General features: G+C 41.2%; 1 protein-coding gene across 1 annotated transcript in view; it reads right to left on the bottom strand.

Annotated features, from left to right (window-relative positions):
• PROX1 (prospero homeobox 1) overlaps positions 1-16,063 on the bottom strand; it is a 55,332-nt gene that overhangs the window by 33,660 nt on the left and 5,609 nt on the right. The window contains exons 2-3 of the mRNA XM_055582988.1: positions 11,194-12,985; positions 4,218-4,325 (exon numbers count right to left, since the gene is read on the bottom strand). Of these exons, the coding sequence (XP_055438963.1) occupies positions 4,218-4,325; positions 11,194-12,918 (1,833 nt within the window). The 5' untranslated portion in view covers positions 12,919-12,985. The remainder of the gene's footprint in view (positions 1-4,217; positions 4,326-11,193; positions 12,986-16,063) is intronic.

The raw sequence follows: 16,063 nt of genomic DNA on the forward strand, positions 1-16,063 counted from the left end.
GGAATGAAAATTGCTTTGACATGGAGATTAGGCTTCTGCATTGTTACAAGACATTGTCTCATATGGACAAGAGTACTGTAGAGGAAAAAAATAGAAGGGTATTTTTTTTCTAGAATGGTCATGAATGACCTAATGGGGAAGGACAAAAAAGTAAGTGCACTTGCCATTATTTAGGAATGGGACATAAAGGGAGATTTAAAGCTTATTGTCAGAGAATGGAAATACCAGAGAGGAAGAATGGGCAGAAACAACAGACTCCCCAAACATGAGACAAGGGAAATGACCAGCACAACAGCTTGAAGAGCAGGCTTGGCCTCCACGAGGAGGGAACTCAAACGTACTGAAATTCGTTTGGTTTGAGCTGCCGGCCCAGCCAGCAGAGGCCGGCCCCCTCGTTTCCAGATAGTCACCTTGGGGGAGGAAAAAGTGTACAACTTGAAAGAGTTAATGTCCCCCCTTCAGTAGTGGCTTCCCAGAAAAGGATCAATTGTTCTATCAAGGCGAGCTCTGTCGTGTTAATGTGTTACTGCAAAAACTGATCGCTACAATAAAGAGGCTGTGTTTCCACAGTGTACGAGTCTCTGTGACTTTGATTAATGCTTCCCACGGGACATCTCAGCCTCAATATGGGCTGGAGAAACTTCCTAAATATTCAATGAGCATGGTCAAAAGATGTATAAAACAAATCAATCTGACACCTTAATCTGGCCGAGCAGCAGTTGACTCAAGGGGTGGAGGGAATGAGATACATCATTTAACACCGCCGGCTTGAAAAGCTGTGAGCGTCTGTTCTTCAAAGCTAAAATGACACTGAATCTGTTGTACTTAGTGGTCTAAGAGTTATTAGTTTATACATTAAAATCAGCACCCAGGAGCGCCCAGGAGGATGGTGGGGGCCCAGGGGTCCTTGCCTGTGTCTCCCACTCTCAAAGGAGCCGGAGGCCTGATGAGCTGAGGTTTTTGTCCGGCTGCATGCTGGAGTAAGAGAATTAAGTTAGACTCTCTGTGAGGACACAGAACTTTGTTTAAGATTCTCACTCTGGGAATTAAACTAAGACGGCCCTGGTTTTGTCCAATGGGATATGTATATGTTATCTATTCACCATAGAAGAACTTTTCTCACCAAGTCAACATCTCGGAGTTGTATGGGATTTCCTCCTCTTTTTTTCCCAAGTTAATTTAAAGGCATTCACCTCCCTCCCAAACAGAAGTCATTTGTGGAGAATGAAGCATAATAGTCTCCCTTCCAAAGACGGATACAAGGGAGGGAGCATCGTCTTGGCAGGTCTTGTCTGACACTGGCTGGAGATTCACTCAGCCCAGCACTGCCTCCCAACTGTGTCTGAGATCCGTAGTTACACCCCAACTTATTCACCAACAGATTTTCCACTTGTGTTGTGTGTCTTGGTTTTTCACTTGCAAAACGAGCCTCTAATGACTATTTGAAACAAAGCAACTTTATGATATAGAAAGGGATATTTTGCTAGAATTAGGAATTTTCTCTTCATGTATGTGACCACAAACAAGTACATACATGTGTCATTGAGACAAACAGTGCTTGGTTCAGAGACACATGGATATGTCCTTTTCAAGATCTAAGATGCAGGGTTTCATTTTTGATAAAGCTCTAAGGCCTCTTCCGCAATAACTAGGAATCTCCCAATTCTGTGGTTTCTTAAATCTGGACTGAAATAAAATTTTGGATCATATATTTATATATACAGAAACATTTAGTTATTTCAGCCTGACAAATAAGCATCCACATTTACATATCTGTATCTAGATAAAGATATGCATGTGTGTATATACATATACAAACACACTAAATACATATATACATACATATATATAATACACATGAGTATATACATCATCAACATTCAAATTCTGAATTTTCCTTAATATTAAAGAAATCCAAGAACGTTCTGCCATTGTTTTCTAGAAAATTTCTGGAACCCCTTTCCTGGACAAGCCTGGCCTTTCTAGGCATGATTTTCCACTATGATCAGTGTAAGCTCAGGGAATACAAATTCATTTATTACTAGCCAAAGAAAAAACACAATTAGGAAAGTTAAAAATGTATAATTCATTCCAAAAATAAAAGAGAAATGACCTTTGGTGATTTTCTGCTTTGCATTATATGCCCTACTCTTTCCCCTCCATTAGAGTAGATAATTGGGAGTTAACCAGGCTCACATACACTCTAACAGCCTTCTCTTCCAATATGGATAGAGTATGGATAGAATCTATAATCTGAATATTAGTGCTTTTTTAAAAAATGAAATAGTCATCCAGGTATTTAATTGTTATTTACATAGAGTGAGTGATTATTTGCAAAGCTGAATGACTAAATGTATTCTAAAGGAATGGGAACAATTTCTTGTTGGTTTACAGTGCCTGGTATTTATAAAGCCACAAATCAACAGTCTCCCCCAACCTTGACCTTCCCCATACCACACATGGGCAAAAACATGAATGTTTCTAGTATTAATATCTACATCTCCTGTTGAGTAGTACTGCAGGCTCAGAAAGGCTGCTGATTCCCACCCTCTAGGTGGCTGTATTTCAATCACAGGTGGCTGATCCCTATGTATGCAGTTTGTAAAGCTCTTTGGACTTTTTCTGGCTGAAGGGTGCTATCTAGACAACATAAAGCACTGTTTTATTATATCACAACCCTGCAGATCACTGTACCAAGAGGAGTGATGGAGGGAACATGGACACCTACACACACACACACACACACACGTACACAGTAACAATTTTCTCCCTCTGCTCCATGTTCCCCTCCTAGAACTAAAGTATTGGGAGGATTCCTGGAAGAACTAGGCTCTAGAAACTGGTTGCTCCTCAACCAATTGGCAAAAGCCCTTCAATCTGTCAGCTTCCGATGGTGCCCCACCAAGGTCCAAACCCCATCCCAGCCCACTGTGGCCCTTGACCTTTCTTTGCCTAAAGATGCTTAACCAGCAGTTCAAGTTCCTGCCTGCTTCTGCCTTCCCATGCTGCCCAGTTTGCTGGCACGGAATGAGGAGGAAACATGCCTTCCACTTAAGGAGCTCGGCCAGAGAAGAAGAAAGATAAAAGGCTGAAGTTGCTACACAATTCAAAAGCAAACAGGACGGAAAACAGAACTTTTCTTTCAAGGCCAAGTAAAACATGGGGGAAAGAGGGTCTGCAATGGGTCAGCCTGCAAAAGGGGGCCAGTGATGCAACTCAGGCATCGGGTACAAAACCCACCGCAGAGAGAGGGGAGCATTGGAGAAGGCAGTACGTTTTGGCAGATCATGGCTTCTCCATGGCAGAGATAAGAACTTTACACGCAGGGGTGGGCAGGGGAGGGTTGGGGGGGAAGAGTACCCAGCCCTAATAAACTAATCTCAGCTAATGTAATGTTTATCGAGTTCCTTGGATAATGATACCATGCGTGTCATTATCATCATCAAAACCCAATCTCTGTTTTAAAAAGTTACAGATGATTAACACAACATCAAGTTGTTGCAAACAATTACTTAAAACCCCCACACAGACACAGACGCGCGTGCATGCACACACACACACACGCACACACACAGAACCAGGAGGTCCCCATATTCTGTAGAATGAGGGAGGCTGCAGCTGTAGGCCGACAGCTTTCATATCCTCATTTGAATAATGTGTCCTGAATCTGTCACTTTATTCATTCTCCTTATGCTCAGTGTACTCTACATCAACAACAAATTAAGTTGTAAATAAGAGACAATCATCACTTTTGTTTTTAAGCAGCTACTGCAGAGAGAATTTCAATGTACGCTCCTTTCGACAGGGGGGAGAAAGAGGTGCTAGAGTTTGCTTTCCTAAGCACAAATATGGGGAAACTAACAGAAACAAAAACAGAAACAGTTCACTGTGGCCAAGGGGAAGAAAAAAAATTCTCTAAAGCGCATCCCTCCAGGACCAGCTGAAATTTCTTCCAAGGAGTTATTCAGACACAAAAAGACAGAGGAGACGTTTCCGGGACTAGAAGGAAAATCCGTGTGCTCAGTCCTTTGGTCTTAGTACACAAGGAGCCTCCTTGCTTGGCACAGCTTTGGACCGAAGGACAAGTGCATTAAATCAATTACAACACAGGTGTATTTACCAAACGACCCCACACTCATCTCCATTAACTTCCAAGTGTTCAAATTACTACCTCGTGCACAGAAATTGAAAACATTAATACTGAAAAACGTCCTTACCTTTACATCAGAGAAGTAGGTCTTCAGCATGTTGGAGCTGGGATAACGGGTATAAAAGAACATGAGCTTTGCTTTTTTCAAGTGATTGGGTGACAATCCTTCCTGCATGTAGGATGCAATTGGTTAAGGAGATAATTTCTTGAAACACAAGTACCTACCATCCCTCCCTCCCCCCTGCCAGGAGTCTGGAGGCCCAATCAGTAGCCATGGGAATTCTGGAAGATAAACGACTCTGGCCATGGAATCCATCACTAACTTGCTGTTGCTGGCTCAGAATGACCATTGCTGGTCAGAAATTGCCAAACATAATGGTGAGGATGCACGATTTAGTTGTGGGATCTTGGTGACTTCCTGGTGAGGATGGCAAAACATTTATTCCCCCTGTTTGAGGTCCTTAGGCTATGTATACGTTCACCTGTTGCTAAGGAGACAAATGCGCCCAGCAGGTATTGCACAACTCTTATCATGAGAGTTTTTTTCTTCTTTGCATTACAGTTCTGTTTGTTCTTCTCTTTGCTCTCTGCAGTTGACATCCAATTATTATACTAATGTAAGTGAAAATACAAAATGTATTATTTTGATCACTGTTAGGCAAGCTTCAAATTTTACCTTTTAGTGCTAATATAAGGGAGCATCTTGACTCACTTTCTTCCTATCTTATTATTATATCTTGTTAATTGTTTCCTTTTCAATAATAGCTAAAACTTGGGAGGGGTAGTTTGGGCACTGAGAGAACAGGGAGGGGGTGTCGCTTTTGTTAAAGCGAGGATCCAAAACCAGATACAATTTGCCTCTCCTGGATTTATAGTTAACTCCTTGGAGAGTGGCACAGTGGTTGGGGCTAACAAATCAATAAATGTGGGTTAGCAGATCAATAAATGGCCACTTACCCAAAATAAGAAGGCCTATTTATCTGGAAACATCATTACCTTTTAGATCTGTAAACAGCAGCAACTAAAACAGTTCCCAAGAGAATGTGAGGCTAACCATAACAATCCCGGCTTCCTGATTCTCCCCCAGATTCTTGGCACTCCTCAGCACACTCGGAGCGGGGATGGCTCTGGTCACATCTGTGCCGCAGCCTGGCCCTGCCATTTCCTCAGCAAATTAATGGCTTTATAATTTATCAGAAATGAAGACGCACGTGGAGAAAATCAATGTGGTCCCCCACAAGGTCAATTAAGGGTCCTTCCTAGAAGCTTCTCTAAGGATTTTCTCTTAAAAGAGTCTGGGAAAAAAAATAAATAAATAAGGAAAAAGAAGAAAAGAAAATGTGCACGTGTGGTTGTATGCACACATGCACAAGCACACACATGCTTGGCGAACACACCCCACAACCATTTCATACCGCAGGAAGCAAGGACAAATAAACACAGACATTTAAGAAAGGTAAAGGTTTCTAAATGACCTCCATCAAGTGCAGCGTGACCAACCTCAGGAACAGAGAGGGAAACCTGGAAGTTCCTAGAGAAGCGTAATCGAATTAATATTGATAAGCTCTTGTCTACGTATAACAGGGGGCTTAACCAAATATAATGCTGAGAATTTGATCAATTAGCATTCCCCTTAGTATCATGCCATTTGAAAAAGATCACCTTGGTCTGCGAATTGAAAAGTTAATGCCTTTTGTTTCCACTGAAAATAAACACTAAACACTGAAGAAAGAAATTTTGATGTGAGATCTGTAAGCCAAAGCGGCTTAACTGAACTTGTGTTTTTGTTTGAGATCCTTAATGATTACAAAGACGATAATTTATGACTGACATACTTCTTGTGCCAAGGAAAGAGCTGAAAGGCCCTCCAGTAACCTCCATTAGACCGAGAGAGGGGACTAAAGAAGCCCGGCACACTTCAGGACCATCTGTCCAAATGGATAAGTGAAATAATAGTTGCAAGCTGTCTCCTATTGCCTCGTGATAAGAGTTTTAGGCAAGTCCAAACTTCAACAAACATGCTCAGATCTGGGTTCTAATCTGTTCTTTCAGACCGGCTACATTCAAACAACCTGGTACATTTAATTATTAGCGGGGAAAAGTCCCAAATCTTTTCAAATTTGGTCTCATACAAATCAAACTGCTTTGCTGCGGCTCTCAGAGATTTCTTGAGCCACCAAAACTTCCTGGAGCTTTCAATGTCTTTAAATTATGCTAAGATGTTTTCATCATTTTTATTTAAAAAAAAAACAAAACAAAACGAAAGAGCAAAGTATCCATCTTCTTTTGATTGGGATTTAGAGGCTTTTTATTTCATGACAAAATCATCCTAATTTGAATTTCTCAAGTCCATTTTTTTTTTTTTTTTGCTTTAAAATGCTTCCTGTTGGAAATACTTGGAATCGATCAGTGGCAACAGAACACAGAATGCATCTTTATATCTTGCTCATCATGTAATGAAGATAAAATTCCCATAAAATATATGTTTCTAATAAACTATTAAAAATAGCTAATGAAAGATTTAAAAGCCAACAGTTAGATAATCCTTTCTTTTCCTCCTCAAAATAAATCTGAACTGACCAATTGGTTAATTTCCCTTTTAAGTGCTTGTGCTGAAAAGCAACTGTTCTTCCAAGAAAGCACTAGCTGTTTCCAGGATACTTACACACGCACAATGACTCATGATGGAATAGATTCAGTAAACATACAGCTGTACTGAACACGAGCTAAGCTCCATTCAAGGCCAGGAAAGAAAATGAGCACAAATAAATATTAAGGAGGTAAAGGGGGGGCGGGGTGAGGGGGGATGGAGCGCAAACAAGATCTGTCCCGGCAGCTCATGTGGCTTTGCCTCAATTCTCTTAGCCATAGCTTTGTGAAGACAGATGACATTCAATTCTATGTATAATGCAAAATAGACAATAACTGCTGAAACTTGAGACAGCTGCCAGGTGTAAAAAAAAAAAAAAAAAAGGAAAAGAAAAGAAAAAGAAAAAAAAAGAAGAAAAGATGATAAATCCATAAATTAATGAAAGACATCTGCTGGGGAATATAAAAGATCAGAGAAGTAGGGGACTGCAGCTGAACCTAAAACGGTGTTCAAACAACCTGAGAATGTAAGTGTTGTCTGTTTACCAAGCACGGTACAACCTCACCTAAACAACAGCCGCAGGAGGAGCAGTGGAGGCAGCAAAAAGGCAAATGGGAGGATAAGAGGTTGTGAAGCCTGCAGGAAGAAAATTCTTTTTTTCCCCAACTGAACCCTGAATTGTGCCTAGAGATTTTACGTGCTGCAGGGCCAACCAAATAGATCGGGAATACTAATTCTCAAACGTTTTTAAAATCTGGAGGATTTTAGCTTTCTCCTTAAGCTCTGATTTGCTATGTGTCTAAAAGACTTTTCCCCTTAGACACCTTAAATGGGCAGAAAAGATCTAAATTCTCACATGTCATAAAGGGACAGAGCCAGTTGTGGCTCCACCAGAAGTTTAACATAATCAATGGGATGTGTAGTTTATGGAATTTTTTTTTTTAATGTACTTACTTCATAATCAGAGGGAGAGAGAAGAGAGGAACCCAGAGTCTTCCAGTCTTTAATAGTCATGTTTCCCTACAGATAATACACCTAACAGAACTAACTCCTGTGGCCCCACATGACTTCCAAAATAGTAAAAAATCAACTTCTATGGATTCATTCATATTTTAGAAATTCACTTTGAATTCAGGTTTTCTGGGTGGATTTTTAGCTTCAAATCATCAAACCATTTTTCTGTTTGAACCTCAAGTATTTTTTAACATTCCCCCTAAAAGTCCACCAGGGAAAGCTGGCTGCGGGTGCAGGGGCTCAGTTTCTTCACCTGTACGTCTTAACCGCGCCTGGAACATGGCTCTTGTGCTTTACTTGGCTGCATGCAAATGTTGGAGGCCCGAACAAGGCTATTTTTCTTGAGATGCAAAGAGGATGCATGACAAGGAACATCAGGAGGAAAAACAATTGGCTGGCTGTTTCTTTTGGAATTTGAATAAAACTTAATATTTGATTAAATAGATTCATTTGCAAAGACACTGAACAAATTTTTTATATCCAAGACATGAGCTTTTGGGGCAGGTGCACTGACATTCAGTTTACCATGCACACATTCACTATTGCCCTTCCATCAGAAAAGATACCAAGGTAGTGCATTCCATGATCTAGAACATATACGCTTAATGTGCGGGACTTGGAATGGATTTATCTGATCAGCTGGTGTCCTTGATAGTTCTTATCTTGGCTCCTTTGTTCAAAGAAACAGATGATGCCTTTGGGGTGGGAAAGAATCGTTTCTTAAGTATTCAATTATCCGTTACAGTTTGGAAAGCCATGAACTAAAGAGAAAAGCAATAATAACAATCATGAAGGTACCATTTCATCCCATTTCTCCTCATTTCGATTGAGCTTTTCAAAGAATAACTGTATAACAGGTTCAGATATGGCCTTGTCTACCTAAATTGAAGTCCACTCACTTGCTGTGATTTCTAGAGATTTCTTTGAACTAAAACCTTGAGAATTTTGCCTAGGCATCATCATCAAGAAAGTCAAGGGAAGAACTCATTGCCACACAAGGACAGAGACGAGAGAAAAGGACATCCAGTCTCCCAACAAACATTCCTGTTCTCACTGCCTTCAGAACTGTGTAGACTCCAGAAAATGGTACTCACCTATCTTTTTCCTGAGAAACAATATAGCAAAGAGATAAATGGTTAACAGGGTGAGGTTGTGGAGGGGAAAAGAGAAAGAAACAGAAGCTGGAAGGACAGCAGGAAGGAAATGTAATCATTAATTGCAGGAAGACGCCAAAACTATTTAGTGACACACAAGAAATAACTCCAGGTGTAAGCAACTACTATTTCATAGGAACACAGGTGTTTCCAAACCATCCCTGTTGAGCAGAATCTTCTACCATAAGAGAGAGAAGTTATTCATTCCTTTGAAGAAGAAGCAACTAAATTCTCTTTAAAGCCTTTGATATGTATAGAAAGAAAAGGAAGTTCTTTCTATTCAAATCCTCAGAATTCCTCAGGGGATTTAGAGAGGGTGAGACAGGAGCAAAAGCAACACTTTCAGCAATCCAAAGATGGTTTTCTTAGAAATTCAACTTATTTAAAAACAACAACCAGAAACCAGCATCTTGAGTTAAAGAGTTAAGTATGGCCTTATAGGACTGAAACCTGGCTTCAATAGTCATCCAAATGGGCATATCCCTTTCCTGTGTGTGTGTGTGTGTGTGTGTGTGTGTGTGTGACAGAGAGAGTGAGGAGAGAGAGAACCCACCATCACTACAACTGGCTTCAAAATGAAGTAAGAGATCTCCGGGGAGCAATGGGGTCTGGCCCTGGACATAAGCCTGGTATGAGCCCCAGAAGACGCTCTCCTGCAAGGTGTAAAAAAAAAGAAAATTCAATGCCTGTGCCTTTGTTTGTTGCCTTTCTCATCACCAACAGCTATATTCCAATTTGACCAATGTTTGTTGCCTGCTTATGAGGTGTATGACATGGTGCCTGGCACAGCTTTGATTCAAGACTGGTGGATTCAACCTCAGATCTCTGAAAGTTAGATTTGTAAATCAGCAACCAAACCAAGACTCATCTGTTTACGTCTTACGTCCTCACATCTTTCCCTCCAGACATTATTCTCTTCTTCCTCTCTACGAAAAGAGACTCCGTGCTTAACTGCCCAAGTGGGTCTCATATGTGTATCGCGCATTCACCTTATCAGAAATCTTCACTGCTGTCTTGAATAGGCTGGAAAGATGACTTTCACATCAAGGAAAATACATTTCTACCACAGCTGGGACTTTGCCCTTACATGGCAGCCTCTGGAGTGGGTTTAGATATGAAAATGCCAATCTCTAGTCATCAAGACGATTGCTAAAACCCTCACGTTAGCAACAGCCAACTTAATAGCTAAATTTTATATCCATCTGACAATTTCTTATAAAAGAAACATGCCTCTACTTGCCCCCAAATGTTACTATTCTATACCCCCAAAACATCAACAACCACACAATTTTTTAAAAATTTACTGAAAGGACCAATTTATAGAGAAAACAAAAAAACATGAGTTAAAAATAACTAGAGTTCAGGACAGGTCTAATGAAAAAATGTAACTGGCATTTCAAAAGTCAGGTTCAAAATATAAAAGAGACCTAAAAAGAGGCATTTTTAAAGTTGAATACAGCTGAGTTTTATATTTAATTGTGCTCTCTTGCTTTCCAAAATAATTTGCTTTGTGTATGTTAGGACAAAAGATTTCTGTGTATGGCTGAACAGAGGTTAATCATGCATAGAGGCAGCTGCACCAGACCCGAAGAACAGACCTTGGGTGAACGAGAGAGACGGATGTCGTCTGAATAAATTAGTACCTGTATATTTCCTTAAAAAAAAAAAAAAATCCCCCTTAAAGAATAAGGAGAGCATCTAACTCCCCATCCACATCCATCCTCTCCCACTGCAGCCTCCCACCAGCAAAGTGTTCCTCCTAAGATTTAATCAGGCCTTCTTTAAACGGACCAGGAGCCTTCTAGATGGCTAAAGGGAGAATTCTTCTTACGGAATCTTGGGGATCTCGAAACTGACTTTACTCCACTATGAATCTTACTATGTTAAAATCTGATGAGTGCAATATTACACTGAGATTTCCCCCCTCCCCCATCCTCTAAAAATACTCTTGAGGGAGAAAAAGAATAAGAAGATAATACGGGAAGAAACAGCAGAAAAAAAACACTGCTGCAAAAGCACAGATGAAATAGGAGCGCTTGGGGGCAATCAACAACTTGTGAAAGTTGCAGGGATGTTGGTTTCCTGTAAAGCTTTTGTGCAACCAGAAGCATCACGCACGTGTTGATAAAAGCCTATGACTCCGAATAAGAGGGCAGACTGGAGAAGACAGGAATCTACATGACTCTAAAACCCTGGGTAAACCTGACCTTGGGGGAAGACTTTTTGGCTTTCCGTTTGTTTTCTCCTTGGTCTGGGGTGGGGGTGGGGTGCAAATGAAAGGATATTGCACTTCCCGAATACGGTGAGATCTCAGACATGTCTTGAAGATCGCCACACTCGGATTTGATGAGAGACAAGGAGAGCCCTTCCGCGGTGCTGGGTGGGTGTGCTGGTGAACAGGGGTGGTGGCTCAGGTGATGGGACGACATCTTGGTCCTCAGACTCGTGGTCTCCCTAGTTAAGTCTAAGGATTCAGGAGAGGCTCGGTCTTTCCCCGAGAAGGAGCCGGTGGGAGCACCTATTGGACTCTGAAACGGGTAGGCCATCAAGGGGAGGGGGAAGGGGTGGCGGAAGGTGGACGTGGTGAAGCCCGCGGTGGCCGACAGGGGCGACTGGTGCAGGGGCTGGTGGTGGCCGCCGGCGGGGGGGCCGGAGGCAGACTGGTCCGAGGAGTTTTTGCGGACCACCAGGGGCAGGGCTTCCGTCTGGTCTGTGGAACCCGGCATCTGCACGTTGCCAAAGGTGTCCAGGGGATTCGGAATGATGACATCGCCAAAGCACTGCAGGCGCTGGTTGGCGGTGTGGAAGTTGTGGTTCTCCCCGTTGACTGCAAACCTGGCCTGGGGGATCTGCAGCGGTGGGAAGACCTGAGGAACTTGGCGGGAGGGTTTGGCCGAGAAGACTTTGACCACCGTGTCCACCACCTGCGACATGGCAGTGTTCAGTTCCTGTTTCAAGGTCTCGGCCAAGTGTTTGCCTTCAGGCTGCAGGGAGTTGGGCCCGGGGTCTCGTTCTTTGTGGCTGCCTTCTCGCTTGGGCTTGTTTTCGGCCATTTCCTGCTCCCGGATCAGGGCCCGGGCTCGGTCGATGAACTGCCCTGGGTCCAGCTCGCACATCTCATTGTCTGACCTCCCCACCGAGTCCTGGGCCCTGGCCTCCAGGATCTCGGAGCGCATGCTGTCTTCAGACAGGTTACCATCTTCATCATTTTCAGAATCGGTGCTGTCATAGATTTGGTAGAACTTTTCCTGCAGCTGGCGCAGCTGTTTCTGCATGTCCTCCAGCTGCTGCTTCAGCTGTCGGCGCTCCTCTCGCTTCTGTTCTTTGCGGGCTGAAACCAGCTGCTGGAAACTCTGCTGCTGCTGCTGGGGCAGCTTCTGCTTGCGTTTGTTTTCTCGGTAACTTTCTCGGGGACTCACAGACTGCGGGGCCATCTCTCTTTCATTTTCATTGCCCCGTAATGCCACACTGGGGGAATGGCTCATACCCCGGATTATATTCTCAACCCGGGCGCGCTTTGCTCTCAGGTGCTCGTCACATAAGCGATCCACATCAAACTGGCTCATAGTAGGCCTGCCAAAAGGGGAAAGACACTCTGGGGGGCTGTCTCTTGAAGAGTTGCTGCATATATCCTCCTGATGTACTTCGGAGCCTGTACTAGAGAGACCGCTGGCTTGGAAACTGGGCTCCGTGCCACCATTTTTGTTCATGTTATTTTTCAACAGCTGGGAAATTATAGTTGCTCCTGGAAAAGGCATCATGGCATCTTCATACGAGTTCGCCCTCTTCAGCAGCTTGCGGAGTACGTTTGACTTCTCCCCATCTGCATGCTGCACCACTGAATACTCAACATCCTGCTCAGAACCTTGGGGATTCATGGCACTAAAAAACGTGGCTCTTGCCTTAGCGAAAAATGCAGATGCTGTCCCTACCGTCCTTTTCACTCCAATGTCAACTCTTCTCCTCTTGGTTTGCCGGCTTAAGAGGGCTGTGCTGTCATGGTCAGGCATCACTGGACAGTTATTGTGCCATCTTCAAAAGCTCGTCAGCTGGGCACAGCTCAAGAATCCCGGGACCCTGGCCAACAGAACAAAAGGACTGATGAATCATTTTCTTTAAATTTCTCCAAATTTCCTGACCTCAATCCTGAATCAAATGCAAAATGCATAGGCTCTGGGATTTATGGCACATTACAATTATTGCAATTTATTATGCACTCTGCTTGAAATGAAACATTTTTAAATATTTCTGCTCCACTGGTTTAAGATGGATTAAGATTAAAAAAAAAAAAAAAAAAAAAGCAAAAACTGCTTAAGCACCAGTAATATGATTCTCTTTCACAAATGCCTAAAATGATACTGTTTATCTTCAGAAGAAACAGTAGATTATAAGAACACAGCCTCTGACAACCAATTGATTAAATTTTGGGCACTGAGATTCATATTACAAAAGCAGATAAAAGTGGTCCCTACTTAAGAAATAAGGTTAAATTTTGAGGATGCATGAAATCTGAATGAAAAATTCCATTTCTGCAATAGAATTATTGTGGCTTTAATGCTATTAAGGGGAAATGAGTCTAAAAAATGCAAATATTTCACATACATCCTTTATTACTGAATTTTAAAATATTTTTGTCATATGTGAAATGGGAAAGAGAACACTCCCATCAGCATCTTTCCAACACAAATGGTCAATTTAACATGGAAATAAATGCACAAATACTCATTTTACAAGTCTGCTTATTTAGCACAGATATGCGCTTTTTTAATATTAAAAATCACATCTGAAGATGGTGTCTGTTGCTGGATTTTAATGTAAGTATGAGAATATTTATAAATTTTCATCTTGTCTTTTTGATGACTTAAATTTTAAAGTTGGACTCAGTGCAAAAGAAGGACATTATCACATTTTAGAAATCCATATGTGGAACAATAAATTGAATTAGGCAAGGATAAATACATCATCAGTACTAGTTTTTTTTTTTTCCTATAATCTGCCAAAATAATACTTCAAATGCCTGAAGAAACTCTTTAACGTACACCACTTGTGAATCTTATTTCTTATGCCAAATTAAAACATTAAAAAAAAAAGACACAGAAAAAAAAAAGACTGAAAGGAGATACATAAAGAAGAAAAAAGATAACGTCAATTAACTATGTGAGAAAGGGAAATACTGTCTCTGCATATGAACTTCCATTGTTTCTTGGGAACACAATATAAAAAGAGAATATCCTTCCTTGCATTTTACAAAAGGCACTTGACATATTTTGTGGTGTTAACCAGTGATGGCTAACCCCCAATTCTGTCTAAACGTTAAGATGTCACATCTCCTTGCTTACAATGGACGTTTTAAGAAGAAAATGAAAAAAAAATTTTTTTTCACACGGGGTTTATCTAATATTAAACTTCACGTTTGCTTAACAGAGCACATCTTCACAATAACAGGGTCTATTGCCAAAGGCAGCGTGCAGAGTGTTTGGAAGAGCTCCCATCTCTTTCGGTTCACCTGTGAAAACATCTACGTGCTCCCTAGGACTGCATCTGTGGCTAGTTTTAAAGAATGACTATCCATGCAAATAGGCATAATTTCAGCATGAAATAACCTGTTAAAATCAAGAAAAAGCTCAATGCTTAGATGGCAGTGTGTATTTTTTTTTAAGTGACAAAGATGTCATCCTGCAACCCTTGTTCCCAGTTTTCCTATGAAGATGCAACCTTTAAATAAAACCTGGTTCAGAGTGTCAAGAAAGCAACATGATGCTTCTTTATATGTTTTTTGGATGCTTGAGGGTAAAATAGTTTTTGTGTGCCTCAGGATGGAATATCCTAAACTTGGAATGGAATCAGATCTTGATAACTTCAGCATTAGAGTTCAAAATTGAATTCAAGATGATTGTGACCCCTCACACATTAATAAATGAAATTGGCTTCAGGAATACAAGAATCCAATGGCAAATATTTCACTAACATGTTAGATCTGATAAATCAGGTACAGCTGTCAAGTGAGAGAAAAAAGGGGGGAACTGAGACAAACAAGAAAAAAGATGAATTATTTTAAAGCTCAGAAAGACTCGCATATTGAGGGGGACGTTTTTTGCAAGGAGGACTCTGTGTGTATATATCAGCTTTTCAAAAAGAGAGTTCATTGCCATTCTTTAAAAATTTTACCTCTTGTCTTTTTGTGTGTAAATCATTTTCTCCTTAATAGCACCTGAAAAGCACACAGGTCTCCAATCAAAATGTTGAATAAACTTTCTGCAGTATTTTCTTCCCCTGTTCCTGCTAACATCCTATCTGGATTTTCCTCCTACCCATCCTTGTTATAGGAAGAGCATCTCTGCAAGAGAGGCTCAGAAACAACACGCTGGTCTAAGAGATGAACACAAGGTCATCCACAGCCATCCTTCCTTTCCCAGCTGCCTCTACCTCTGCGTCAACTGCACTTCCTCTCCTCTAGCCTAGGTATCAACAGCTGCATCCCCACCTCATGCCTGAGCCAAGAGGAGGGCTGTGCTCTTTCTAAGGTGGAAAGAAATGATACGCTCATCTTCAGTGGCGAATGCGTGTTAATTAAACATGATCGTTGGGTGTTATAAGAAGAAAATATCCTGTAACTTCTTTAAAATTCCCCAAACGAAACTGATTTTTGCAATTCTCTTTCAACTGGTCAGCATTCTTAGATCAAATAATAATTTGTTTCTGTTTGGGGCTAAGGGAAATTATATACTTTTAGGTCTTATTGTAAAATGTACAGCTGAGACATAACAATCAGGACAAAACAAATGGGAAAACTAGGAAAAATGATATAATCCAGCAAGACAAGGCATTATATTAATAGGCGTGAATAAATAACTCTCTCCATATAGCTTTGAGCTGAATTCAAAAATGAAGGTATAGGAGGCATACACATTGGAATTATAACCCATGGAGGCTATAGGAGAGATTAAATAAAATAACTGGTGACTATAGTACTTTATCAGCATCATGTTTCATAAACAGTATATATGAATATTTTACCACACAAGAAAATGCATTGTTAAATGACTATAATAAAAATTAAATCACCTGAAAATGCTTTCAAAAGTGCTTCCATGACTTCCCAGTTCAGAATTTAGAGAATGCTATGGAATGAATTTATCAGTGATATCAACCTGC

The sequence above is a fragment of the Bubalus kerabau genome, chromosome 5 (genome assembly GCF_029407905.1).
Source record: "Bubalus kerabau isolate K-KA32 ecotype Philippines breed swamp buffalo chromosome 5, PCC_UOA_SB_1v2, whole genome shotgun sequence".
Lineage (NCBI taxonomy): Eukaryota > Metazoa > Chordata > Mammalia > Artiodactyla > Bovidae > Bubalus > Bubalus kerabau.